The sequence below is a fragment of the Heterodontus francisci genome, chromosome 7 (genome assembly GCF_036365525.1).
Source record: "Heterodontus francisci isolate sHetFra1 chromosome 7, sHetFra1.hap1, whole genome shotgun sequence".
Taxonomy (NCBI): domain Eukaryota; kingdom Metazoa; phylum Chordata; class Chondrichthyes; order Heterodontiformes; family Heterodontidae; genus Heterodontus; species Heterodontus francisci.
In genome coordinates this window covers 102,353,874-102,381,596 of record NC_090377.1, presented here as the reverse complement: position 1 = coordinate 102,381,596, position 27,723 = coordinate 102,353,874, and the positions used below count along the sequence as shown (strand labels likewise).

The window sequence follows — 27,723 nt, the reverse complement described above, 5'->3', positions numbered from 1 at the left end:
CTCTCAATATGTCCTGCCACCTTCAAAGATCTATGCACCTGCACCCCCAGGTCCCTCTGTCCCTGCACACTCTTTAGAACTGTGCCATTAAGTCTGTATTGCTTCTCCCTATCCCTTCAGCTAAAATGCATCACCTAGCACTTCTCTGTATTAAATTCCATCGGCCACTTGTCTGCCCATTCTGCAAACCAATCTATGTCTTGTTGCAGTCTATTAGTCTCAACCTCATTATTTGCAACGCCTCCAAGTTTAGTACAATCAGCAAATTTTGAAATTTTACTCTGTATTCCAATATCCAAGTCATTTAAATATATAAAAAAAAAGCAGTGCCCTAGCAGTGAACCTTGGGTAACACCACTGTTTACCGTCCTCCAGTTTGAAAAGTAACCATTTACCACAACTTGCTGTTTTCTGTCCTTAAATCAATTTTTTATCCAAGCTGATACTGACCCTTATATTTCATGAACCTTAATTTTGTTAACCAGTCTTTTATGTGGTATTTTGTGAAATGCTTTATTAAAATCCATATGGTTACTAGGAATGTCATTGCACCCTTTATTCAACAAGGGTGTCACATATGCCACATTTTAATATCTAGGGAAGATTATGGCAAGCCCTTCTGCAATCTCCACTCCCACGTCCCTTAGCAAACTGGGATGCAAGGCACCGGACCAGGCTATGTATCCACTCTAAGCAAAGTCAGCCTTTCCAGTGCATCCTGCCTATCAAATTTTACCTTATCCATTACCTCTAACATCTCTACTTTTACTGATATTTTGTCAACATCCTCTTCTTTAGTAAACACCAATACAGAATACTAATTATGTATTCTAGCCTTGCCCTGTGCCTCGAAGCATATTTCACCTTTTTTCTCCCTACTAGGGCCCACCCACCTCTCACTATCCACTTACTGTTTACATGCTGGCAAACGATTTATGCATCAACTTTTATGTTAACTGCATTTCTATTCTCATATTCTTTCTTTGCCAGTCTTATTTTCCTCTTCACTTCAATCTCAATTTATTGTACTTGACATGGTTCTCTCTTAAAGAATTTACCTGACATGCAATATGCATCCTCTATTTTTGTTTCATCATATTCTGTTTCACCTTTGCCATCCAAGGAGGCCCTGGCTTTGGTTCCCCTACCTTTCCCTCTTGTTAGAATGTATCTAGCCTCCTCCTTAAAGATCAGCCATTGTTCTATTACAGTTTTTCAATTCAAAATTTGGTCCATTTTACCCTGGCTAGATCCCCTCACATCCTACTGAAGTTAGTCCTGTTCCAATTTAAAATTCTACTTTCGATAGTTCCTTGCTCTTTCCTATTATAACCTTTTTTAAAATTCATTCTTGGGCTGTGGGCATCACTGGCAAGGCCAGCACTTATTACCCATTTGTAATTGCCCTTGAGAAGGTGGTGGTGAGCTGTATTCTTGAACCGCTGCAGTCCATGTGATGTAGGTACATCCATAGTGCAGTTAGGAAGGGAGTTCCAGGTTTTGTCCCAGTAACAGTAAAGGAACAGTAATATGGTTCCAAGTCAGGATGATGTGCGACTTGGAGGGGAACTTGCAGGTGGCAGTGTTCCATGCGTCTGCTGCCCTTGTCCTTCTAGGTTATAGAATTTGCAGTTTTGGAAGGTGCTGTCGAAGTCACTGCAATGCATCTGCAGGTGGTGCACACTGCTGCCACTGCACCAGTGTGGAGGGAGTGAATGTTTAAGGTTGAGGGTGCGGTGCCAATCTTGGAGCTACACTTATCCAGGCAAATGGAGAGTATTCCATCACACCCCTGACTTGTGCCTTATAGATGGGAAATAGATTCTGGGGACTCAGGAGGTAAGTTACTTGCAGAATTCCCAGCCTCTGATCTGCTCTTGTAGCCACAGCATTTATGGCTGATCAGTTAAGTGTCTGGTCAATGATAACCCCAGGATGTTGATGTTGGGGGATTCAGTGATGGTAATGCTATTGAATGTCAAGGATAGATGGTTTGATCCTCCTGTTGGAGATGGTCATTGCCTTGCACATATGTGGTGCAAATGTTACTTGCCACTTATCAGCCCAAGCCTGAATGTTATCCAGGTTTTGCTGCTTGTGGGCATGGACGATTTCAGTATCTGAAGCATTGAAAATGGTACTGAACACGATGAAATCATCAGCAAACATTCCCACTTCTGACCTTATGATGGAGGTAAGGTCATTGATGAAGCAGCTGAAGATGGTTAGGACTAGAACATTATCCTGAGGATCTCATGCAGCAATGTCCTGGGGCTGAGATGATTGGCCTCCAAGAATCACGACTATCTTCCTTTGCGCTAGGTTTAACTGCGACTGGTGGAGAGTTTTCGTCCTGATTCCCATTATCTTCAATTTTGCTCAGCTTTGTGATGCAACACAGTCAAATGCTGCTTTGATATCAAGGGCAGTTACTCTCATCTCACCTCTGGAATTCAACTCTTTTGTGCCTGTTTGTACCAAGGCTGGCGGAACCCAAACTGAGCAAGAGTGAACGAGTTGTTGCTGAGTAAGTGCTGCTTGATAGTACTGTCGGCAACGCCTTCCATCACTCATAATTGAGAATAATAGATGGGGTGGCAATTGACTGGAATGGATTTGTCCTGCTTTGTGTAGACAGGACATACTTGAGCAATTTTCCACATTGTTTAGTAGATTCCTGCGTTGTAGCTGTACAGGAAAAGTTTGGCTAAAGGCGGGGCCAGTTCTGGAGCACAAGTCTTCAGTACTACAGCTGGAATGTTGTCAGGGCCCATAGCCTTTGCTGCACACAGTGCCGTCAGCCATTTCTTGATATCACATAGAGTGAATCGATTTGGCTGAAGACTGACATATATCATGGTCTGGTCCTCAGGAGGAGGCTGAGATGGGATACTTCTGGCTAAAGATAGTTGTTCAGAACCTTCAATTAGGAGAGAAATCCACAATCATCTCAGGCCTGCATCCATCTGGAACTTGATTTGCAAGATAATTCGACAAGATAATCGTAATCTCGCCACACCCCCCCCACCCCACCCCGCCACTGAAAACCACCTTCCATTTTACCCTTCTCTATCTGTTCTTCATTTGTTTGTGTCTGTGTACGATCAAATGCATGAGTGGATGCGGTTGCAAAAGTTTCAGGATAAGGCATATTGGTCAATAAACAATTGACTTTCTGTTTTAAAAACCTACAAGAAAACATGTCGCTGTCTGTTTGTTTGAAAAATAAAACACCAAGGGGCTAAAATCTCTCACTTGCTGGGGACAAGTGGGAACCACCCATGTCACATCACATGGCCATAACAAATTGGGGGCTCAAAGCCAGGATCTGAACATCAATCAAACAAATTCGTGACTCTTCAGATACTGAAGCAGCCAGTGTCCATTGCAGCAAGAATTGGACAATATACAGGCTTGGGCTGATAAGTGGCAAGTAACGTTCGCGCCACACAAGTGCCAGCCAATGACCATCTCAAACAAGAGAGAATTTAACCATCTCCCCTTGACATTCAATGGCATTACGATCGCTGAATCCTCCACTATCAACATGCTGGGGGGGGAGGGGGGGTCAACATTGACCAGAAACTGAACTGGTCCAACCACATAAATGCTGTGGCTACAAGAGCAGGTCAGAGGTTGGTAATTCTGCGACGAGTAACTCATCTTCTGACTCCCCAAAGCCTGTCCACCATCTATAAGGCACAAGTCAGAAATATGATGGAATGCTCTCCACTTGCCTGGATGGGTGCAGCTCCAACAACACTCAAGAAGCTCGACACCATTCAGAACAAAGCAGCCCATCTTGACTGGCACCCCATCCACCAACTTCAATATTCACTCACTTCACCACTGCCGCACAGTGGCAGCAGTGTGTACTATCTACAAGATGCATTGCAGCAACTCACCACGCCTCCTTAGACAGCACCTTCCAAACCAGCGACCTCTACCAGCTAGAAGAACAAAGACAGCAGATGCATTGGAACACCACCACATGCAAGTTCCCCTCCAAACCACACACGATCCGAATTGGAATGATATCACCATTCCTGCACTGTTGCTGGGTCAAAATCCTGGAACTCCCTTCCTAAGGTAGCATTAATAAAAGATATCATAGTTAAGGATCCTCTAGGGGGTAGCGATCACAACATGGTAGAATTTCAAATTCAGTTTGAGGGCAAACAACTCTGGTCTCAAACCATCTTAAACAAGGGCAATTATGCAGGTATGAAGAAAGAGTTGTCTAAAGCAGGCTGGGAAAATAGACGAAGGGGAAGGTGAGTGGATGAGCACTGACATTTAAGCAGATATTTCATAACGCACAGCAAAAATTTATCCCGATCAAAAAGAACAACTCAGTGAGAAGGATGAACCACCTGTGGTTAACAAAGGCAGTCAAGGAGAGTACCACTCAAAAACTAAGGCATACAAAGCGGCGAAAACTCGTGGTAGGCCAGAGGATTGAAAATTTTTTTGGAACCAGCAGCGGATGACTAAAAAGTTAATAAAGAGGGTGAAAATTGATTATGTAAGTAAATTGGCAAGCAATATAAAAACCAACAGCAAGAGCTTCTACGGGTATATAAAAAGAGAGTAGCTAATGTGAGCGTGGGACCCTTGGAGGATGCGACTGGAGAATTAATAACAGGGAACAGGGAAATGGCAGGTAATTTAAACCAATATTTTGCATCGGTCTTCATGGTGGAGGACACTATAAACATCCCACAGATATCAGATAAGCAGGGAGCTAATGGGAGGAAAGATCTTGTCACAGTCTCTATCATGAGGAACAAAGTATTTGACAAACTAATGGGACTAAAGGCAGACAAGTCGTCAGGACCTGAAGGCCTACATCCAAGGGTTTTAAAGAAAGTGACTGCAGAGATAGTGGGGGCATTGGTCAAAATATTCCAGAACTCACTGGTTTCCGGGAGGGTCCCAGCAGATTGGAAAACCGCTAATGTGACACCTCTGTTCAAGAAGGGAGGGAGACAAAAGGCAGGAAACTATAGGCCAGTCAGCCTAACATCGGTCATTGGGCAAATGCTAGAGTCCATTATTAAGGAAGAAATAGCAGAACATTTAGAAAAGCTTAATACAATCAAACAGAGTCAATATGGTTTTGTGAATAGGAAATCATGTTTGACAAATTTGCGCGAGTTCTTTGTGGATATAACAAGCAGAGTTGATAAAGGGGAATCTGTAGATGTAGAGTATTTGGATTTCCAGAAGGCATTCGATAAGGTGCCACATAAGAGATTATTGCACAAGATAGGAGCTCACGGTATTGGGGGAATGTATTAGCATGGATTGAGGATTGGTTAACTCACAGAAGACAGAGTCGGGATTAATGGGTCTTTTTCAGGTTGGAAAGATGTAACTGGTGGGGTGCCACAATGATCAGTCCTAAATTATTTACTATCTATATTAATGACTTGGAGGAGGGGGCAGAGTGAAATATATCCAAATTTGCTGTCAATACAAAAATAGGTGGGAGAGCATGTTGTGATGAGAACATATGTAATCTGCAAGGGGATATAGATAGGTTGAGTGAGTGGGCAAAAACTTGTCAGATGGAGTTTAATGTAGGAAAGTGTGAGGTCATGCACTTTGGTAGGAAGAATCAAAAAGCAGACTATTTAAATGGAGAGAGACTGCAAAAAAGTGCAACACAGAGGGATCTGGATGTTCTTGCGCATGAAACACAAAACGTTAGCATGCAGGTGCAGCAAGTAATTAAGAAGGTAAATAGAATTTTGGCCTTTACTGCTAGGAGGTTGGAGTTTAAAAATAGGGAAGTCTTGTTATAACTGTACAGGGTATTGGTGAGGCCGCACCTGGAGTACTGCGTGCAGTTTTGGTCCCCATATTTAAGAAAGGATATACTGGCAGATGACTTTGAACTTGCACATAAACCCTTTACCCAGGGAAAAGTCTTCTATGATTCCCAGAGGTTTGGAAAGGGCAGAAAGTGGGAAAATGATAAAAGATGGAGTGTTCGCGGCAGGGAAACAAAAGGTGAATGCACAAGAAGTCCTCCACCAGTAAGGAAAGAAAATGCAGAGGGCAGGAATATATACCACAGATATACCATTGCAGCAAAACAGGGCATATTAAAGCTGACTGCTGGAAGTTAAAGGGAAAGCCCATTAATCTTGTAGGTGTGCACAAGGTTAACAAAGAAAAAGGTGCCCCGGCAGATCCGACAGTGGCCCTAACCATGGTAAAGAACTTCACAAAGAATACTGCCGCAGGTACAGGAAAAATAGGGAAAATTCCTGAAGGCTATCAGGATTTTGTTTTAAAAGGAACGGTGTCTCCATATCCCTCTAGTGAGGCAGGTAAACCCATTTGTCCTGCTTCGAGACACTGGGGCCATTCAGTCCCTTATGCTGGGTAAAGGACCGACCTTCCCACCAGAGAGCTTGCTAAAAGCGAAGGTTCTGGTAAAAGGAATTGAAGGAGGATACATGTCTGTACCCCTGTATCGGGTCCACTTGCAGTGCAACCTAGTTTCTGGGCCAGTTACTGTAGAAATTGTCCCTAGTTTACCTGTGAATAGCATAGACTTACTACTTGGTAATGATTTGACTGGAGGTAATGTGGTCACAGCCCCAGTGATATTAGACCAGCCAAATGAGGCCAAGGAGACAGAGCAAATATGGGAAGAAGTCCCTGGAATCTTTCCTGCCTGTGCAGTAACAATGGCCATGGACAAGCAAGCTTCCTTAGAGAGCTGAACCAGAAAATCAGCCCGATGATTTAGAGGTCTGGCTGGCTGAAACTTTTTGGGAAATTTTGGAAAAGTATTTGATGAACCCTGCATAATTGAAGTCCAAAAATCAGACCCTGATTTTGAAAAAGATAGTGTGGACAGCTTATGCCGCGGCAAACCTAGAGAAGCTGCCTGAGTATTATTATTTGAAAAATGAAATTTTAATGAGGAAGTGGAGACCCCCCACAGTGACCTGCAGAGGAGGAGTGGACAGTAGTTCACTAAATTGTGGTTGCCCCCCTAAACATTGCAGAGAGATTTTGCAAATTGCCATGAAGTCCCTATGGCTGGCCGTGTGGATATCCGAAAGACCCGAGCTCAAATTAGCTGACACTTTTTTACTGGCCACAACTCCACAAGGATGTGGCTAAATTCTGCTGTACCTGCCAGATTATTGGGAAACTCCAACTACCATCAAACCTGCGCCACTGATCCCTATTTCTGCTCTCGAATAACCTTTCAGTAGAGTTCTAATTGATTATGTGGGATCCCTACCCAAAACCAAGAAAGGTCATCAGTACCTGTTAATTATCATGGATATGGCCATCAGATTCCTGGAAGCCATACTCTTGAGAAAAATTACTACCGATGCTGTAGTTGAGGGGTTAACCCAGTTCTTCAGCAGACACGGACTCCCCAGAGAAATGCGGTCCGATCAGGCAACCAATTTCATGTCCTGAATGTTCCAGGAGGTCATACAAAGCCTCGGTATTGACCAGGTGAAATCCTCAGCATATTACCCACAATCACAATGGGCTCTGGAATGGTACCATCAGACCCTAAAAGCTATGCTCCAAGCATATTGCAGTGAATACCCCTACGACTGAGACAAAGGAGTAATTTTCTTACTATTTTCTACCAGGGATTCCCCCAATGAATCTACAGGTTTTACTCCCTTCGAATTGATTTTTGGACATGAGGTGCGAGGTCCCCTAAAATTGATCAAGGAAAAATTCCTTGATCAAAGAAAGGAAATCTCGATACTCAACTATGTGACCACATTCTGGGAGAGACCTTCTCAGACGTGTGAGGTAGCACAGGAACATCTCAAAACCGCTCAGAAAAAAATGAAATGGCAGGGTGCTGCTACCCCTGCAGGGCAAACCTTTATAGGCCAGGTTTAGTGACCCATATAATGTAGGGAAAAAGGTGAATGAGGTAAACTACCTAATTAACACTCCTGACAGGAAAAAAAACAAAGTCTGTGTCATGTTAACATGCTGAAAAGATACTACAGCCAGGAGCTGGACAGATCAGTAAGTGTGTGCCAGGCAGTAAAGTGATAGAGGAAGAGAGCAATAGGGAGGACAAACTGGATAAGGACGAGAACCCTGAAAACTTTATTTTAAAGGGATTAGACACGTGCTGGACTATATCTCTGAACAACAGAGACAGGACACGTTATTAAAAGGGGTTCAAAGTCATCTGGGACAAACCAGATTGCACACCTTTAACAGTGCACCATGTGGACGTAGGAGAGACCCCACCAATAAAGCAGAACCCCTATAGATTGAACCCAAATAAGCTTGCTCAGGTCCACCAGGAAATCCAGTATATGCTGGAAAATGATTTAATTGAACCCAGTCAGAGTAGCTGGAGCTCTCCTATAGTATTAATTCCTAAACCTGATGGTTCAACCAGGCTCGTAGTGATTACTGCAAGGTCAATGCTGTTACAAAAACCGATTCATACCCAATCCCCTGTATCATAGACCAGGTCGAAAATTCCACCTATGTCAATAATATAGACTTATTAAAAGGATACTGGCAAGTACCAATGACCCAGTAGGCAAAGTATATCTCTACCTTTGCCACCCCCAGTGGCTTATTTCAGTGCAAGGTAATGCCCTTTAGTCTGAAAAATGCCCAGCCACATTCCAAAGGTTAATGAATCGAGTGTTAGCTGGTCTAAATACCTGTTTTGTTTACCTCGACGACCTGCTAGTTTTCAGCAATACCTGGAAGACCATGTAAATCATCCACAGGCGCTCTTCAGAAGTCTACAGAATGCTCACCTTGTGGCCAACTTGGCAAAAAGTGAATATGCCAAAACCAAAATCATCTATTTAGGCCACATGATGGGCCATGGTCAACTGCCAAGGACAGCAAAAGTGCAGGCCCTGGTTGATTTCTCCATTCCAAAAACCAAGAAGGAAATCATGTGCTTCCTGGGAATGTGCGGGTTACCAATTTCAGCATCTTAGCTGCTCCCCTGACAGATCTGCTAAAGAAAAATGCAAAAGTGGTGCGGTCAGAGCCGTGCCAGCTAGCCTTCAAAAAGTTGAAGGCGGTTCTAATCAACGACCCTGTATTTGCAGCCCCGAATTTCAACAAACCTTTTAAAATGGCCGTTATTGCCACTGATGTTGGAGTAGGTGCCGTCCTTGGTTTGGAAAGACCAATTGGCTATTTCTGTTGGCTATTGGCTATCTCTCAAAAAAACTGAACAGACACTAAACGAAATGCTCCACCATAGAAAAGAGGAAGCATTGGGGCTCCTCTTAGCTCCTCAACATTTCGAAGTCTATGCCAATAACAGGCATAAAGAGATTCAAATTCATTTGGACCACAGTGCACTCGCCTTCCTGAAAACTTCAAAGTATAAAATGCCAGGACTTTATTCCTCCAACTATTCAACCTAAAAATTTGACACATAGGGAAAGGCAATGTCCTAGCCAACGCACTGTCCAGAATGTAAAGAACACTGTGTAAGTCGGTCTTGGGGGTGGAAGCCTGAGGAGTGAATGAAATGAATGTGTAAAATGGTGTGACCCTAAACTGTCCTAATGTTTCTTATTTCCATCTTTCTAAACCCAAAAAAGAAACAACGTAAAAATAAAATCCAAGGAATTTCATTTTTTCCCTTTTGGGGGAGGTATCACGCATACCAGAAGTGTAATGATACAACAATCATGGACTAACTCTGAAGAGTTATGAAAAACGGACTTTGTCTTGAAGAATGAACCTTTTATTTTCAGAAGTGAACAGTGATCCAAAATAGCCACCAAAGAGAAAGGGGATTGGCCTTTTGTGTATTCAAACTGTCTGACAAAGACAAAGGTCAAATCTTCAAAGCTAAAAGGTATTAATGGAACCCATCCTACACCTATCCTAAAACATTCCAAAATTGAATGTCGTCTTCTGAAACAAAGGAGGTGTGAGGTAGCCACATGAATGCGTGAGTGGATGCAGTTGCGACAATTTCGGAATAAGGCGTATTGGTCAATAAAGAATTGGCTTAGGTTTTCTTATAGGTTTTAAAAAAACAGTCACTGTCTGTTTATTTGAAAAATAAAACACCAAGGGGCTAAACTCTAATACACATGCACTTGCTGTGGTCAGGTGGGGAATTGAACAATGGGAACCACCCATGTCACACCATGTGGCCATAACACAATATTTGGAGGTCTATACAATACCCCAGTAATGTAATCATACCCTTTTTGCTTCTCAACTCTAATCAAATGGATTCTGTCCTTGCCCGCTGTAGGAGATCTCTTTCCAATACTGCAATGCCTTCCCTAATCAGTATGGCCATTCACCTCCCTTTTTTGCTTCCCTATCTTTTCAGAACACTTTGTATCTGGGAATATTAAGCACCCAGTCCTCACCATATTAAGCCACATTTGCATTATTGCCACATCATATTTCCACAAGGCTATTTGCGCTTGTCGCTCAACAACCTTATTCACCACACTTTGTGCGTTTACATACATGCATTCTAAACCTGTCTTTGTATTCTTCGTAGTCTTTCTTAGTCTTCTGTCTAATATGGTACTTCTCTAGCACTATCCAACACACTCACTCCTTTATGCACCTTATTCCTCTTTTCTATTTCTAAGTGCTGGTGCCCATCTCCCTGCCAATTTAGTTTAAATCCTCTCCAACCACAATAATGAACCTCCCCACAAGGACATTTTCCAAGTCCTGTTGAGGTGCAACCCATCCCTTTTGCATAGGTGCCTCCTTCCCCAGAAGTGGTCCTAATGCCCTAAGGATCTGAAGCACTTCCTTCCAGACCATGCCTCAAGCCACGCACTGATCCTTCATATCTTGCTATTTCTGCTCTCGCTGGCGTGTAGCACTGAGAGTAATCTAGAGATTACAATCTTCGAAGTCCTACTTTTTAACTTCCTCCCTAGCCCCTGAGATTATGACCGTAGGACAATTCCACACCCCTCTATTTCGTTCGTAATGATATGTTCCACCACTTCTGGCTCATTCCCTTCCCCCTGCAGAATATTCTATACCTTCTCTATGATGTCCTTTACCCTGGCACCAGGGAGACAACCCACCATGCGGGACTCATAATGATGGCTACAGAAATACCTGCCTGTCTACCTAACTATCTAACGATGAAATCTCCTATAATGATTGCATTTCTTGTTTCGAAATCTCCCCCCACCCAGCCTCCCCCACTATACTCTACTTTGCCCATTGGTGCCATGGTCTAGACTGCACTCCTTCAAGGTGTCGTCACTCCCAGCAATCTCCAGTGCTGAGTACCAGTTTCAGAGTGGCGCACACCCTGAAGACTCCTGTACTTCCTGTATAAAACACTAGTTCATCCCTAGCTGGAGTATTTTGTCCAATTTTGAACACCACACTTTTGGAAGCACGTGAAGACATTGGAGAGGGTACAGAAGAGATTTATTAAAATGGTTCCAGCAATGAAGGATTACAGTTACCTGGATAGACTTGAGAAGCTGGGGTTCTCCTTAGAGCAGAGACGAGGTGGCACAGATTTAAGGCAATTGGCAAAAGAACTAGAGGCAGCATGAGGAAAAACTTTATTACACAATGCTTGTTTGGATTTGAGATGCACTGCCTGATAGATAGGGTGATGGAAATGGATTCAATAGTAGTTTTTCAAAAGGGAATTGGATAAACACTTGAAGGAATAAATACTGCAGGGATATGGGGGGGAAAAAGCAGCGGAGTGGAACTAACTGGATTGCTTTTCACAAGTTCCAACACTGATTCAGTTGGCTGAATGGCCGCCTTCTGTGTTGTACTATTCTATAGTATGGATAAGGAATAAGAAAAGCAGAACATTTCCAGCATTTCAGTGAAGGTACTGTATGTTTTCATTGTGTGTGTTTTTTTTCACTGCAGAATGTGAAAGACGATGGTCAACATGTTTGGCGATTAAAACACTTCAATAAACCTGCATACTGCAACTTTTGTCTGAATATTCTATTGGGTGTTAGAAAACAAGGTCTTTGCTGTTCTTGTAAGTAAATCCTCCATTTATTTTACTACTGCAGCATATAGTTAAAGGAAGCAGTTGTGTTTTAGTGTTGCGTGCCATTCTTTCTGTGCATCCATCTGTGTTTATGCAGCTTTTTGATAGGTTGTGGAATACAGTAGTTCACAAATCTGATTTCACATTTGCATTTTCAGATTAGGATAACTTGTCTACTTTCAAAATTACTTGCCTGTTCAATCTTGAACGGTGTGCAAATTTCACCAACATAAAATAGATGAAATGCTAATTACAAATTGCTCTGTACATTTACAGTCAGCTCATGTGCTAAACCTGTATTGACATAAAGCAATTCAATGTGTGTTTGTGCTAATACAAAAGTTGAAACTTTTGCCATGTTGTTGAAATTAGTAATTTGAAGGATAGGGTGGTAGAGAGAGAGAAAAGCAGTGTAATGCCCAGATCACTTGTGCTTGCTAAGAGCTGAATAAGTGCTATTAAATAGGAGGACAAAAGCACCACACTGCGGAATAATACTGTGGATGGAAAAGAGAAACAATGAGGTTTAGGGAGGGAATTCCAGAGATTAGATGCGCAGCAGCAAAAAGCACGGCAGCCAGTGGTGGAGAGATTAAAATCGGGTCCGCAAGAGGCCAAAATTGGAGGAGCGTAGATATCTCCATGGCTGGCAGGGTTGGAGGCGGTTACAGAGGCGGGGAGGAGTGAGGCCATACAGGGATTTGAAAACAAGGATGGGAATTTTAAAATTGAGGCATTGCTCAACCGGGAGCCAATGTGTGTCAGTGCGCTGTTACAGTCACATAGAATGTCATTTATGATTTTGCCAAGGAGGCTTTGTTGAGGCTTTTTTGCCCTGCTTTTCTTTTTTCAAAAAGTTTTTCTGTGATTCGTTGATTTCATGCGGTAAAGGGTTTAATTCTATTTTTAGTGAAGTTGCATACTGAAGCTGATTTTAAATATTTTTCCCATGCAAGGCAATTTAGGGCTGATTTTCTGAGGCTTCAGTCCTAGGATGGAGTTTCCTATGTTAGATAAGCTGGTGCAGAGGGCCAGCCTTCTCAATTTCTGGAAGACTGATAAAAGCCATGAATCGCTGGGATGATCACCATGTCTAGTTCTTCTGCTCTGCACTCCCTAGACATTTGAGCCCCTTAACATGTCACAGAAATTAGCAGCAGAATTTGGTAGGGCTACCCATGGGAATTGACTTTTGAGATGCTGCAGAGTTCTTTGGAGCCTGATCTGAATAGAAAGATCTGATTCGGGACAACTATTTTGATGCAATACAGCTTCCATGATTCTGCGGAGACTTTGAATTCTCCACCCCAAGTGCTGTGGATGCCCCATCATTGACTAACCTAGTTTGTGTGCAACCTTAGTGTCATATTTGACTCCGAGATGAGCTTCTGAACACACATTCGTGCCATCAGTAAGACTGCCTATTTTCACCTCCTTAACATTGCCCAGCTCCTTTGCTCCGTCTCAGCTCATCTGCTGCTGAAATCCTCATTGATGCCTTTTGTTACTTCTAGACTTGACTAGTGTGATGCACTACTGGCTGTTCTCCCACATTCTACCCTTCACAAACTTGAGGTCATCCAAAACTCTGCTGTCCGTGTCTTAATGCACCAAATCTTGTTTACCTATCACCCCTCTGCTTGCTGACCTACATTGGCTTCTGGTCAAGAAATGTCTTGATTTTAAAATTCACATCCTTGTTTTCAAATCCCTCGATGGCCTCGTCCCTCCCTAACTGTAATTTCCTCCAACCCTACAACCCTCCAAGGTATTTGTGGTCCTCTAATTCTGGCCTCTTGAGCATCCCCAATTTTAATTGTGTCACCAATAGTGGACCACCCTTTCAGTTGTCTCTGACTTAAGCTTTGGAATTTCCTCCCTACACCTCTATGCCTCTTTACCTCACTTTGCTCCTTTAAGACACTCTGTAAAACCTATCTCTTTGACCAAGCTTTTGGCCATCTGACCTAATATCTCCTTATGTGACTCGTTGTTTTGTTTTATTATGCTCCTGTGAAGCGACTTAGGAAATTTTATTATGTTAAAGGTGCTATATAAATATAATTTCTTGTTTGCTAAAGCCCTGGGTCTCATTGCATTTATATAGATCTTGGGCAGGTAAATGCACACTTGAGCCATAGAAGACATGAGGTCCACTTAAAACGTCACTGAAATGATGTACTCAAGGAGCTAGCTAGTGTGAAAATTCCAAAAATGTAACAATGTATAAGAAATCTTTGGAGCATATTAAGGACCCAAGCCATACATAAATGGGAAGCTTACACCTTGTTCCTAATGCTGTCTGAGAGCAGGCCGACATCTTCAGAAATCTAAGTTTAATTGCAGCTTGCAGAACTTATTGAACAGGTCATTGGAAGATTGCTAGCATGAATCAGATTAATGCACCTTACTCTTGTTAATTTGAAGTTGACATTTTCTCAAAACTATCTGAATTATCCAGTAATACAAATTAAACAAGTTTAATAAAATGACATCGGAGGTTTTTTATTTTACACAGTTTCAATTTGGGTTAACAGATAATTCAAATTAAGCAACTTCAAATTAAATGGAGTAGACTGTAATCTATCATAAGAGAAGTCCATACTGGGGGAAAAAACTGTTTGATCTCCCTTCATTTTGCTTTTCAGTTTGCAAATATACAGTCCACGAGAGATGTGTTTCCAAAGAAATCGCATCATGCATAAGCACATACGTAAAATCCAAGAGGAATACTAATGTAAGTTCATGCAGAAGATATTTTTTAAACTTGTGAATCTTCTAAATCTGAAAATGGAGTGTTCTTTGCTGCAGTGGAACCTTGCTCAAAGCATACATTGCAAACCTTTTATAGCAAATAAATTAGCTGTTTTGAGCAAAATCTCCAATGACAAACCTCAAGCCCTGATATTCTGAATCTCTGAGTGGTACTTTTTCACAGATTTATGAAGAGAATTTATTTATTTATTTAGAGATACAGCACTGAAACAGGCCCTTCGGCCCACCGAGTCTGTGCCGACCATTAACCACCCATTTGTACTAATCCTACACTAATCCCATATTCCTACCACATCCGTCCCTATATTCCCCTACCACCTACCTATACTAGGGGCAATTTATAATGGCCAGTTTACCTATCAACCTGCAAGTCTTTTGGCTGTGGGAGGAAACTGGAGCACCCGGAGGAAACCCACGCAGACACAGGGAGAACTTGCAAACTCCACACAGGCAGTACCCAGAATTGAACCCGGGTCGCTGGAGCTGTGAGGCTGCGGTGCTATTTGAGAAAATAGTTGTGCTATTAAAGTGAGTGTTAAATATATTTAATACGGATACTTAGGAAATAATTTTTTGAGACAGGCTTTTTGAAGCCTTGACCACATATCTTTATAATACATATTTAAACTGTGGCTTTTAAGGCCCTTTAGATGTATCAGGGGCATTCAAAGGCCTGTGAGGAAAATACATCCTGATTGCCGCTAAAGCACTCCAGTCCAGATTATGTTAAAACATAACAAGTGTTAAGACCGGGATTTTACCCTAGGCAGACGGGAGCCGCTTTCACCTGGCCTGGGGATCCTACCCATATTTTGTGGGTCCTCGGGCTTTAATTGGTCTGAGGCGGGACTTCCACCCGCTTGAGGTAAAAAGTCCCGTCTAACAGAGCTGCCGGTCATTGAGCGGGCCAGCAGCTCTCTGTCCCAGCAGCGCCACCGGGAGTGGTGGCCACTGCTGGGACTGCACCCAGCATCGCGAAGATGTCGGGGAACCCTGGAATGCAGGTAAGTTTTTGTTGCTTCACCGGGGGTGATTGGTCGGTCCCCGGCAAGGCAAGGGTGGTTGATTGGGGGGGACGGGGGGCATGTTGGGGGTGGTTGGGGTATCGGGTGCGGCCCTCCGTCGGGCCCCCCAGGACATCAGAGAGCCGCCTGCTTTTAACAGGCAGCTTTTCTTGGGCCTGGCCGCCCTCCCAGCCACGGGTAAAATCCCCGTGGAGGCGGGCGGAGGCCGTGAAGTGGCCACTTAAGGGCCTTGATTGGCCTGGGGCGGGCGGGCTGTTTTTAGCCGCCACCCCGCATAAAGTGGTGGCGGGAGCAGGTTGGGAAGGGCTCCCCGAGCCTCCTGCTCCATTTTATGCTCCCCCCACCCCCAGCCACCTTCCTGCTCCTTTTGGGGGGTGGCGTGAAATTCTGGCCTAAATCTCTCAGACAATTGCACTCCAAAAGTATGTCTCAAAAAATAAATGAATAGCATCGTACAAGATCACTCATGCCAGAAATAAAACTCTCATCAAATTAGAAAAGTTCCTCTCAAGGACAAATAATAAGTTTGACCTTGTAACCTACTCTCCTTTCCTGAGCACCCGCTCATTAAATTGAATCCCGCAAAAAAATCATTGTGAATGACTTTTGAGAAGATAGTTATTCTGCAGATTATTTTAGATGACACTGTCATTCTGAAAATAGTGCCTTTTTTTTGCTCATGTCAGTGAGGTAATTTAACTTTTTAGATTGAGATTGTTTGAATTGGCATCTGCTAGTGTGCTTGAATGTGTTATATAAGGTTCCCATTTGATTCATGCAAACTAGCAGATATTCTGATTATGTAACTGATCCTTAATCATTTTGTGTTTTTTTTATTTTCTACCTCCTATCAAGGTTATGCAGCATGTTTGGGTGGAAGGTAACTCTCCAACCAAATGTGATAAGTGCCACAAAAGCATTAAATGTTACCAGGGTCTCACCGGTCTCCACTGTGTTTGGTGCCAAATTACTGTAAGTACCAAGAAAATAATACGCATTTTTTAAATAAATGGGAAAGGATTTTTGAGAAAACACAGTAGTATTTCATGAGCACTAGAGGGCAGGCTGGTTTCTAGGTGCATGCAAAGACTTGTTGCCAACTAACCCAGAAATGCATAGTATGGAACAGCAGTGGTGATGACCATGAAACAAAATTGTTCCTTGTGAGTTTTGTAGTTCACCATATTTTTCAGATTCTTAGCATTTTATACAAAATCCAGAGGATGAAGATCAGTTTCTTTCAAAAAATGTTAATATTCATTCATGGGATGTGGGCATCACTGGCTAGGCCAGCATTTATTGCCCATCCCTAATTGCCCTTGAGAAGGTGTTGGTGAGCTGCCTTTTTTAACAGCTGTAGTCCATCTGATGTGGGTCTGCTGTTAGGGAGGTAGTTCCAGGATTTTAGTCCAGCGACAGTGAAGGAACAGCTATATATTTCCAAATCATTATGGTGTGTGGCTGGAGGGGAACTTGCAGGTGGTGGTTTTCCCATGTGTCAGCTGCCCTTGTCCTTCTAGGTGGTAGAGCTTGCGGGTTTGGAAAGTGCTGTGGAAAGAGGCATGGTGAGTGCGTCTTGCATATGGTACATATTGCTGCCACTGTGCATTGGTGGTGCAGGGAGTGATGATCAAGTGGGCTGCTTTGTCCTGGATGGTGTCGAGCTTCCTGAGTGTTTTTGGAGCTGCACTCATTCCATCACACTCCGGACCTGTGCCTTGTAGCGGGTGGACGTGCTTTGGGGAGTTAGGAAGTGGGTTGCTCACCGTAGAATTCCCAGCCTCTGACCTGCTGTTGTAGCCACAGTATTTATGTCGCTGCACTAGTTCAGTTTCTAGTCAGTGAAACCCCTGGGATGTAGATAATGGGGAATTCAATGATAGTAATGTCATTGAATGTCAAGGGAGATGGTTAGATTCTGTCTTGTTGGAGATCGTCATTGCATGGGACTTGTGTGGTGTGAATGTTACTTGCCACTTATCAGCCCAAGACTGAATTTTGTCCAGGTCTTGCTACATATGGACATGGACTGCTTCAGTTTCTGAGGAGTTGCGAATGGTACTGAACATGGTGCAATCATCAGCGAACATCCCCACTTCTGACCTTATGATGGAGAAAAAGTCATTAATGAAGCAGCTGAAGATGGTTGGGCCTAGGTTACTACCCTGAGGAACTTCTGAAGTTATGTTCTGGTGCTGAGATGGTTGGGCTCCAGCAATCACAACCATCTTCCTTTGTGCTAGCTATGACTCCAAGCAGTGGAGAGTTTTCCCCCTGATTCCCATTGTCTTCAATTTTGCTATGGTTCTTTGATGCCACACTCAGACGAATGCTACCTTGATGTTAAGGGCAGTCACTCTCACATCACCTCTGGAATCAGCTCTTTTGTCCATGTTTGGACCAAGGCTACAATGAGGGAGAGGAGCCAAATAGGTGATTCAAGTATTCAGTTAAGACCACAACTTCCAAGACATGGAAAAAGTAAAAGAAACAGATATTAACCATTGCTGCCTTTTGTTACAAAAGTGCTTCCATTTTTTAACGTTTTTTTGAGGACTTGTGTTAAAACTGAAAAGATTCCATAGATGTGTTTTTTTGCCAAGTTCACCAACAGGACTGGTTGCTGTTTGAAAACCACCTGTGCTGAAGGCCACCTGTGATTTGGGCTCAGAAAACAGCAGAACCCTTGGTGATCTGGGGATAAATGGTTACTGAGAAGCCACGTGTCGAGGTTTATGGCGATCAGGAGGTCGACTCTCTGCTTGGGGTTTGGATATTGTTTTCAGTTTAGTTGGGGTGTGAACTGCTTGAAGACAGCTGGTATTCTCCTGTCAAGGAAAAACAAAATCACCCAGCTCACCACCTTCTCTACCATTTTGAAGTAATCCTGCCAAGATCCAGTGTGGGGGAAAAATAATCCCTGGTGCCGCATAGCTCCTGAGAAGCTGAAACAAAAATCCTACGATTCAAGTGTGTGTTGACAGAAAAACCTTGATACCACATTTCTCCTAGAAAGCCTGCAAGAATAATTCTCGACATCTCCAGAATGGACTGCTTCAGAAACGATCCCCGTGACCCGGCTCCGTATACCCAGATGCCAGACCAAAAAAGGAACAACTGACTTCCTTCCATATCTTTTTTGGTCAAGAATTAGCAAGTATTTGGCCAAAGTAGTTTTTTTTGTTATTTTTGCAACAGACCTCTGCAGAGTGAATTTCTATATTTTTTCCGGTGTGTGTGTGTGTAAGTAATTGGGAATTTTTAAAAAAGGGAACTTTCATATTTCAATTTGTGTGTTAATGCTTTGCTTTGTTACTGGTTAAGTCTTGTTTTATAATAAACTGATAATTTTGCTGTTCATTAAAGAAACCTGGTTGGTGTATTTTATTGTGGGATAAAAAGTATATGATTGTGTCAGTAACTGGGTGAACAATTAAATAGATGTTGTAACCTGTGAGGAAGTGGAACTAGAAAAGACAGTGCACTCCTCCCACCTCAGTCGTAACAATATCATGTTAAAAATAGCTCATTTAGTATTGGATGTCATGGTGTTGATGGATGTTAGAACAGTGGCATTTCGTTGTACCACACGTCCTTATGTTGTTGAGATTTATTTTAGGTTAAATGCTGTCTCACTTATCTTTCAATTTACATTATGCCAGGTGCTTCCATTATGGTGCTTCCACTGCATTTCTGCCTAAAACATGTTTCATCTGCATCGCTCTCTCATGTGAGGTGCTAATGTCTGGAGAGAATGGGTTCTTAAAAGGAGAAATAAAGTGTCCACATCATTTTATTGTCAAGTCTTCCATTTAGGATCTCACCCTCATGAAATCAAATTTCCAAAGCAGCGATTGCAGCTGCACAAACTTGAGGTGCTGCAGGGTCACCACACTGCAGGAAAGCATGATAGAGGCTAGCATGGAAATACAGGTCAATTATTGTATTCTCTAGCACAGTATTTCTGAGGTCAACTATTTCACCCAAAATACTGTCCCTGCTGACATCATTAACTCAGAACAGATCTAAGCCATGAGGATGAAAGCTACACCTCGCGTCCAAAATACTGTTTGCATTGTTATCGATGTGTTGGTATATGGCCCTTTGCCTAGATTTCTGTATATAAAACTTTGCCCAGGCAAAAAAAGCAGATCTTTTTCAGCATTCGAGTTCTTAGTCTTTTGAACAGAAAATTAATGCATTTGTGATATCAACAGCTCATATTATACTATACATCATCAGGATATCCAGTTTGTTAATCTATTTGTTAGCAACATTGCACAGCACAATTTCAATTGTCAAAGCCAAGCAAGACTAATTTGTCTCTGTCAGAGTTAATACAATGAATAACACTCCTGAGGTACTAAAATCACGTGTTATGTAGTTATCCGTTCATATCAAGTTGGCATAAACTACTTTAATACCAGCAATCTCTGTGACCTCTTAGATTATGGTGCAATGTGTGAGATGTCTCTCTCAGCACTGTAGAAATCCAAGGAGATCAGACAAATATAAATGCATATTTCATAAGTGGTGTACTTAGTAATAGTTTTTGTATTTCATGGTATGTCAGTTAATCTGTTTAAATTACAGCTGACTCCTCATGACTGTGTATTAATATGCGTAATGTGATATATGAATTTCAATGCCAGTGTGATGCTCGGTATATAGGCCTTATGTCCCAAAGACTGGAGGATTATATCAAAGAACATGTCCCTTCCGTTATTTGCAACAGGCAAGGTACAGGCCGTACCCAACCAGCCCGTGCTTGCAAAACTCAAAACAGTGTCCAACATTAGATGTGATTCCGCTATTGAACAACGTTTTCTCAATAATCCTCAGTGTGCTAAGAATTGCACTGACAACCAATTTAAGATTGTCAGTAGGGCTCGCAGTGTGGCACATTTGCGCATAGTGGAAACTACATATGTTAATACACAGGACACTTCATTACAGACAGAAAGAACATGTACAAACATCGTGTCTGTTTCAGCTATTCGCTGGTTCATTCTTCAGGGCAATGCCTTGACCCATCAGAGTCAAGCTACCTGGTTTAAATTTCAAACAAAGCTTGACAGTTAACTGTCAGTCACCATAAACTGGTGCATTCTCCATGGCAATGCCTCTACTAGTCAGAGTTCACTTGCAAGCCAATAGGCACTCTCTCCTCATATGATATAAAGTTGTTGTTTTCCCTTACATTGGTATTCTTGTGGATTGTCCTGATGAGTGCAAGACAAAAAGCTTCAACAACGTGTCTCTATTTTCAGCAATACTCATGTTCTGTACTACCAAACGACTATTAATAATAGATTTGAGCATTTTCCCTACTATTGATGTCAAGCCAACTGGCTCACAGTTCTCTGATTTCTATTTCTCTCCTTTCTTGAAAGGCGGGGTTACATTTGCTACCTTCCAGTCCAAGGAACTCTGGAAGGTCAAACCCAATGCGTCCACTATTTTTGCACCACCTCTTAAAACTCTAGGGTATACGCCAGCAGGTCCAGGAGATTTGTCGGGCTTTTTAGTTTCATTAATTTTTTTCAGTATTTTATCTTTACTACTATGAATTATTTTAGTTTCCTCACTCTCATTAGAACCTTGATTCCCCACAGTTTCCAGTATGTTCTGTGTCTTCTACAATGAAGACAGACACAAAATATTTGTTTAACATCTCTGCCATTCCCTTATTCCCTATTATAATTTTTCCTGCCTCTGCCTCGAAGGGCCAAATCTTTACTTTCCCTAATCTCTTTTTTTTGCGTACTTATAAAAGCTCTTATTTTTTGTTTTTATATTTCTTGCTAGTTTACTCTCATGCTATTTTCTCTTTCTCAGTCAATCTCTTATTATCCTTGGCTGATGGTTAAAACCCTCCCAATCCTCAGATTTACTATTTTTGGCAACATTATAAGTGTCGTATTTTAATCTAATACTACCCTTAACTATCTTAGTTAGCCATGGCTGTACCACTTTTCCAATGCAGATTTTATCCTTCAAGGGAATGTATATTCATTGAGAATTATGAATTATTTCTTTAAATGTTTGCCATTGCTTATATATCGTCATTTTTTAAATGTTTCTAAATCTATCTGCGCCAACTCGCCCCTCATACCTCCATAATTAACATTGTTTAATTTTAAGACCCTAGTTTCTGACTTAACCCCATCACTCACAGACTTGATGTGAAATCCTATCATTATGATCACTCTTCCCCAGAGGACTCTCTACCATAAGATTACTAATTAACCCTGTTGTAATACACGATGTGCGAGCTAAAATAGCCTGTTCCTTAGTTGGTTCCTCAGCATATTGTTCTAGAAAACTGTCTCGAATGTAATCCATGGAATCGGCATCCAAGCCACTTTTGCCACTTTGGTTTGCTTGGTCTGATTGAAAGTTAAAGTACCCCATGATTATTGTATTACCCTTGTTACATACTCATCTGATTTCCTGATTTATATTCTGTCCAACACAATGTTTGCTGTTAAGGAGCATATAAACTACTTGCACTACTTGTTCTTTGTTATTTTGTAGCTCCACCCATGTTGATGCTACCTCCAGATTTTCTGGGCTAAGATCCTTTCTCACAATTACCTTTTTCTCATCTTATATTGTCAAGACCACCCCACCTCTTTTTCTATTATACCTATATTTTTGAATTACGCTGGAATATTTAGTTTCCAACCTTAGTTGCCCTGCCACCACATCTCAGTAATGGCTACAAGATCAACAGCACTTATCTCTATTTGTGCCATTAATTCATCTATCTTGTTTTCGGGCATTCGGATATCGTGCCCGCAATTTTAACTTTTTACTATTTTTCCCTGATATGGTCTTAGTTGCAAATGCCCTATTACTGTTATTAAACTCGCTGGGTGCTAAATTCAGTAGCCCCTGAAACCAGGCGCGAGGATTGCAATGCACGATTAACCCGCACCAATTGACAGCACCACAGGCAGCACACCAACCTCATGCTACCTGCTGTTTTATGTGATTGCAGCGTCTCGCCAGCGTTAAATAGTTTGTTGGTTGGCTGCACACCTGAGCAGTGAGCCAATATAGTGAGTGGCTATCATCTGTTAAAGTTAGCCTCCACTGCTTAAAATTAGCCTGCACCTCTTAAACGGGAGGTGCATTATGGCTGGAGCAGGTGCTGGGATTTCTTTGTGAGCTGAGTCTGACCTGGGAAGAACAGAAGAATGGTGCAGTGGTAGAGAGTAGGCGCCAAGGTTTTAGGTACTGCATTAGAGGCCTTGGTGGGCGAGGTACAAAGAAGGAGAAATGTCCTGTGTCCGCAGGGGTCTAGGAAACCCTCCAGACACATGCTCAGGAGGCATTGGGAGCAGATAACCATCATAGAGTCATAATGGCAAAGAAGGAGACCATTTGGCCCATTGAATCCATGCTGGCTCTCTGTAGAGCAATCCAATCAGTCCCATTCCCCAGCTCTATCCGCTTAGCCCTATAAGTTTATTTCCCTCAAGTGCCCATCCAATTTCCTTTTAAATCATTCATTCGATAGCAAACTTCTTAATCATATCCCCTATGTTCAAGTCCAAATCATTGATGTATATCTCAAAATGAAAAGGACCTACTACTGAGCCCTATGGAACCCCACTGGAAGTGGCCTTCCAATCACAAACACACCCATTGATCATTATCTTTTGCTGCTTGCCTCTGAGCCGATTCTGGATCCAACTTGTCACTTTGGCTTGGATCCCAAGGGCTTTTTCTTTCGTGACCAGTCTGCCAAGTAGGACCTTATCAAAAGCCTTGCTAAAATCCATATAGACTGCATCAAATGCACAATCCTCATCGACCCTCCTTGTTACCTGCTCAAAATATTCGATCATGTTAGTCAGACATGACCTTCCCTTAGCAAATCTGACCGTCTTTGATTAATCTGTGTCGTGCTAAAGGAAGATTTGCCCTGTCCGTCAGAACTTTTTGCAATAATTTTCCCCCCACCTAGGTTAGGCCTATTGGCCTGTAATTATTTGATCTTTCCCCTCTTCCCTTTTTAAACAATGGTACAATGTTAATTGTCCTCCAGTCCTCTGGTACCACATCTGTACCCAGAGAGGGTTGGAAAATGATGGTCAGAGCCTCCTATATTTATTCTCTTGCTTCCATTAACATTTCATCCAGGCTGGGGATTTGTCCACTTTCAAAGATGTTAAACCCCTTAACACGTCGTTCCTCTCCCACTATCCGTTGACCATTGCCCAATCCTTCCTACTACTGAGCCTATTCTGGATTCAACTTGTGACTTTCCGTTAGATCCCATAGGCTTTTACTTTGATGGCCAGTCTGCCATATTGGACCTTGTCTAAAGCTTGGCTAAAATCTATGTATAATACACCAATCACACTACCCCCATCAATCCCCCCGCCCCTCCTGCAACCTCCTCAAAAAGTCCAATCAAGTTTGTCAGACATGATCTTCCCTCAACAAATCCATACTGACTGTGCTTGATTAATCTGTATGTTTCTAAATGACGATTGATACTGTTCCTCAAAATTTTTTCCAATAATTTTCCCACCACTGTGGAGGTTAATGCCAAGAGTCAAGCCTCAAGGAAGTGGATACAGTGCTGCAAGACGTTCAGTAACCTCACAGGAACAGTCAACGTCTTCAAATACCATATCCTACCAACTGCACCACTAGCTTCAGACATTACTCTATTCACCACACCTCCAACACTTATGTACCAACAATCTCTATCAAACAGGACTCGTACCTGACATTCATACGCTACACCACACCCCCACACACTTAGCACTACTGCAAGCCTCACACCCACATCTCACAGCTTGCACACACTTCCAACTGTTCATACATGATAGCTACATCAGCCAAACAGACTGCATGACGCTTACTGACGCACCTTTCTTCCTTGCAGGAGAAGGTGACCAGAAGCAGCAGGAGCTAACCAGTATTTCCTAACTTCCATGGAGGAGACAGTGCTGAACATTATTGGGATGCCTATTGCTGAGGCAGTGGCCAGTATAGGGGCTGAAACCATCAAAGATGATGGTATCCTCACGCCGATTCCACCTCCCCCCTCATCCAAATGCATTTTTATTTGCAAGGTGTAGATGGTATAAGTGTGCACCTCTTACTTTCCCTCCTGACTCCACACTACAACCTTACCCTCATGCCTTTCTCCCTTCAGATACCCAAGAACTGCATTCTGAGCTGACGATGGAAGAACAGCAAGAAAACAGTAATGATCAAGACACAGCACTGTCACTTGACTTCACACACGCAGCCACCAGTTCAGATAATGGCACTGCATGTAATTTAGAGGATAGCATAGAGGTGGGATCTGCACGTGGTGAGATATTGGACATGAGTGGCTTGTAGCCAGGGCAGGGGATAAAGGAAGTGGAGGTGCCAGCTCGCCGGAGTACGTGGTCACACACAAGTTCTGCTGTAGAGGACTCCGTTGAGCACTTCAATGGGCAGTGCACAAAAGAAAGCAAATGGACATGCACAACAAAACTCTAGGTATATTGGGAAACCTGTGTCAAAGAACATGGAGTATTCCAGCACCAACTTGTTACCAGGCTTTGTATAGAACTTGGAGCCCATCCTCTCGCATAGAAGTGGTAGCCAACTCCATCAGGACACTTGTGGCCTGAACCATGATACAGCATCCACTGGCCGATGTTTCAGCTTCCACCAGAAATCTGAGTGATGGAGTGAAAGCTCAGACTGCAGTTGTGGACAGACAGCTTGCTGTCATGCAAACTCAGACTGCTGCCATTATGGTTGTGGATACTTATGTATAAAGAAGCTTGAAAGATGTCACTGCACTCCAGCAACCTGTCCAAACGTTTACGAGGATTGTTGAGGCACTGCCCAGGGGAGTGACAATGGCTCTATGGAGCACAAACCTACTGAGGAGCATTCATCCTCCCACCCCTGCTACTCCTCCAGTGCTCCTGCTATTGCCTGTCAGCCAGCCCAGACTGTTGCCACCCATGCCAAGATGGTGCAGTCTGAAACCAAGCTTTCTAGGCCCATAGCTGCTCAAGTTCCTCCTCCAAGGCCATCTTCAGTCTCCTCACTTAAAGTCAGCAACCTTCCACCGGCCATGTTGCAGCCACCTGGCTGTTGCTGTGCAGGAGCACTAGAACAGAGAAAGCCACATGGAAGGCAGCAGTAATGAAGGCACAAAAATGAATAGTTGACTTTTGTTTGCAATATGGAATGATTTGATTTGGAATGTTTATTCTGTGGTGGCTTTTATTTTTCCACTGTGGCCAAGTGAACCCTCTGATTGTAGTGATTGAAGGAAGGTAAGGTGTGGTTAAATGGGAAATTATTACTGCGGTTACTGGTATTGCACCTGGATGAGTTCTTCACTTGACAGTTTGGCCGGAAAGGGGCTATCTAGGTTGCCTCCTCCATTCCTTTCCCTATTCCTCTTCCTCATTGTCCTGCTCTTGAGCTGTTTGCTGTAATGCTGGTGGCAAGGCAAGTATTGTAGGGCTCCTGCAGAGGTGTCCAGGCAGCAGAATTGTTGTTTTGGCTCACCAGTGGTCTGTTCTGTCACATTTTCATTGTATGCATGTTGCACACTGCAGTCATCAGCTGCATGATCAGCAGACACCACTAGTCACCCTTTGGTTTGCCATGGTGGTTGAACTGCAGCTGGCATATCAGGCAGCCACAGAGTTGAAGACACCATCACCGCTGCCAGGATACTGGGCATTGGCCTGCATAATTCTGTGTTTGGTCATACAACAGCTGGATGTTGAGGGAGTGGAACCCATTTTGGTTGTATTATAGGGCAAAGTTTACATGCGGCTCCCGCTAATCAATGTGCGTGCAGCCATTTGCACCCTCCACCAGGGGGAAGCCTGCAATTCTGGCGAAGCTGCACACTCATTCCTCTGGCAAGAGAGAATGAAATGTAGCTTGCTCTTAATGTATAGAGAGCATCAGTGATCTCTCTCACACAACAATGGATGGCAAACTGCAAGATGTTGAAAATATCTCCAGCTCCAGCTGGAAGGAGTCAGATATACACAAATACAGCACAATAGTCACCTTCACAACCACTGGCAATGTGATCCTTGCCCTTCCCTGAACTTGCAGTTGTGGCTGCAGCAGTTGGCACATTTCAGTGAAGACGTCCTTCCTGAGGTACAGACATCACATACATTGTTCGTTGCTGATGTTCAGGTAGAAGAATTTCTCCTTGAGCACCATGTGCAAATATGGGCTCCTAGTGAGAGTTCTTTTTCCCCTCCTCATCCTCCTCTCTAGCAGCTTGTTCTGATCTGCATGGCCTCCGTTCATTCTCAAAGTCATGCTACATTCCAACAGGAATACCTACTAGTGCACCCATGTCTGGGAGCACCTGGTTTGGTACAGAATCCGTGAAGTCAGCAAAACCCCCTTGAGCACCTGCCATACCACACCCTCTAAACTTTGGCAACTTCAAACAGCTATAGAAAGCACCAAACATTTGTAGTGTAGAAGCAATAGCCAGCAGATAGTATGAGCTCCATAATGGTATCACGGGTGTTAAATCGGTGTTGGACACTGACTGACAATCATGATTGGTCTACTCTGCTTGCTTTCAGCAGCCGTTCACTGAGCACATGCTAACATCCCGAACAATATAATTTTCAGCGTGACTTGCAACAAAAGTGTGCACATGCACCATGGATGTCATTTTGGACACCAAACAGCACCCATAGCCCCCCAAGCAACAGACAGTGGCGATCCAAATTCTGTGCCACCTGCCCCTTCCTGACACCACCAAGTCACTAACTACACTGCTCCACAGTCTAGATGTTTCTCTTCAGACTTATAAATGTACACTTATCTGAACCCTCCTTCACCTTCCTTGTTTAGAGTCCGATCTGCTGCCCTAGCTATTTGATTTGC

The 27,723-nt window shown here is 43.0% G+C and overlaps 1 protein-coding gene across 9 annotated transcripts in view; it reads left to right on the top strand.

Annotated features, from left to right (window-relative positions):
• Positions 1 to 27,723, top strand: part of LOC137372189 (diacylglycerol kinase beta-like) — a 636,709-nt gene that overhangs the window by 285,323 nt on the left and 323,663 nt on the right. For all 9 annotated transcript variants that reach the window (XM_068035767.1, XM_068035770.1, XM_068035771.1 and 6 more), the window contains 3 exons: positions 11,887 to 12,004; positions 14,665 to 14,753; positions 16,672 to 16,788. In XM_068035767.1, coding sequence (XP_067891868.1) covers positions 11,887 to 12,004; positions 14,665 to 14,753; positions 16,672 to 16,788 — 324 coding nt within the window. The remainder of the gene's footprint in view (positions 1 to 11,886; positions 12,005 to 14,664; positions 14,754 to 16,671; positions 16,789 to 27,723) is intronic.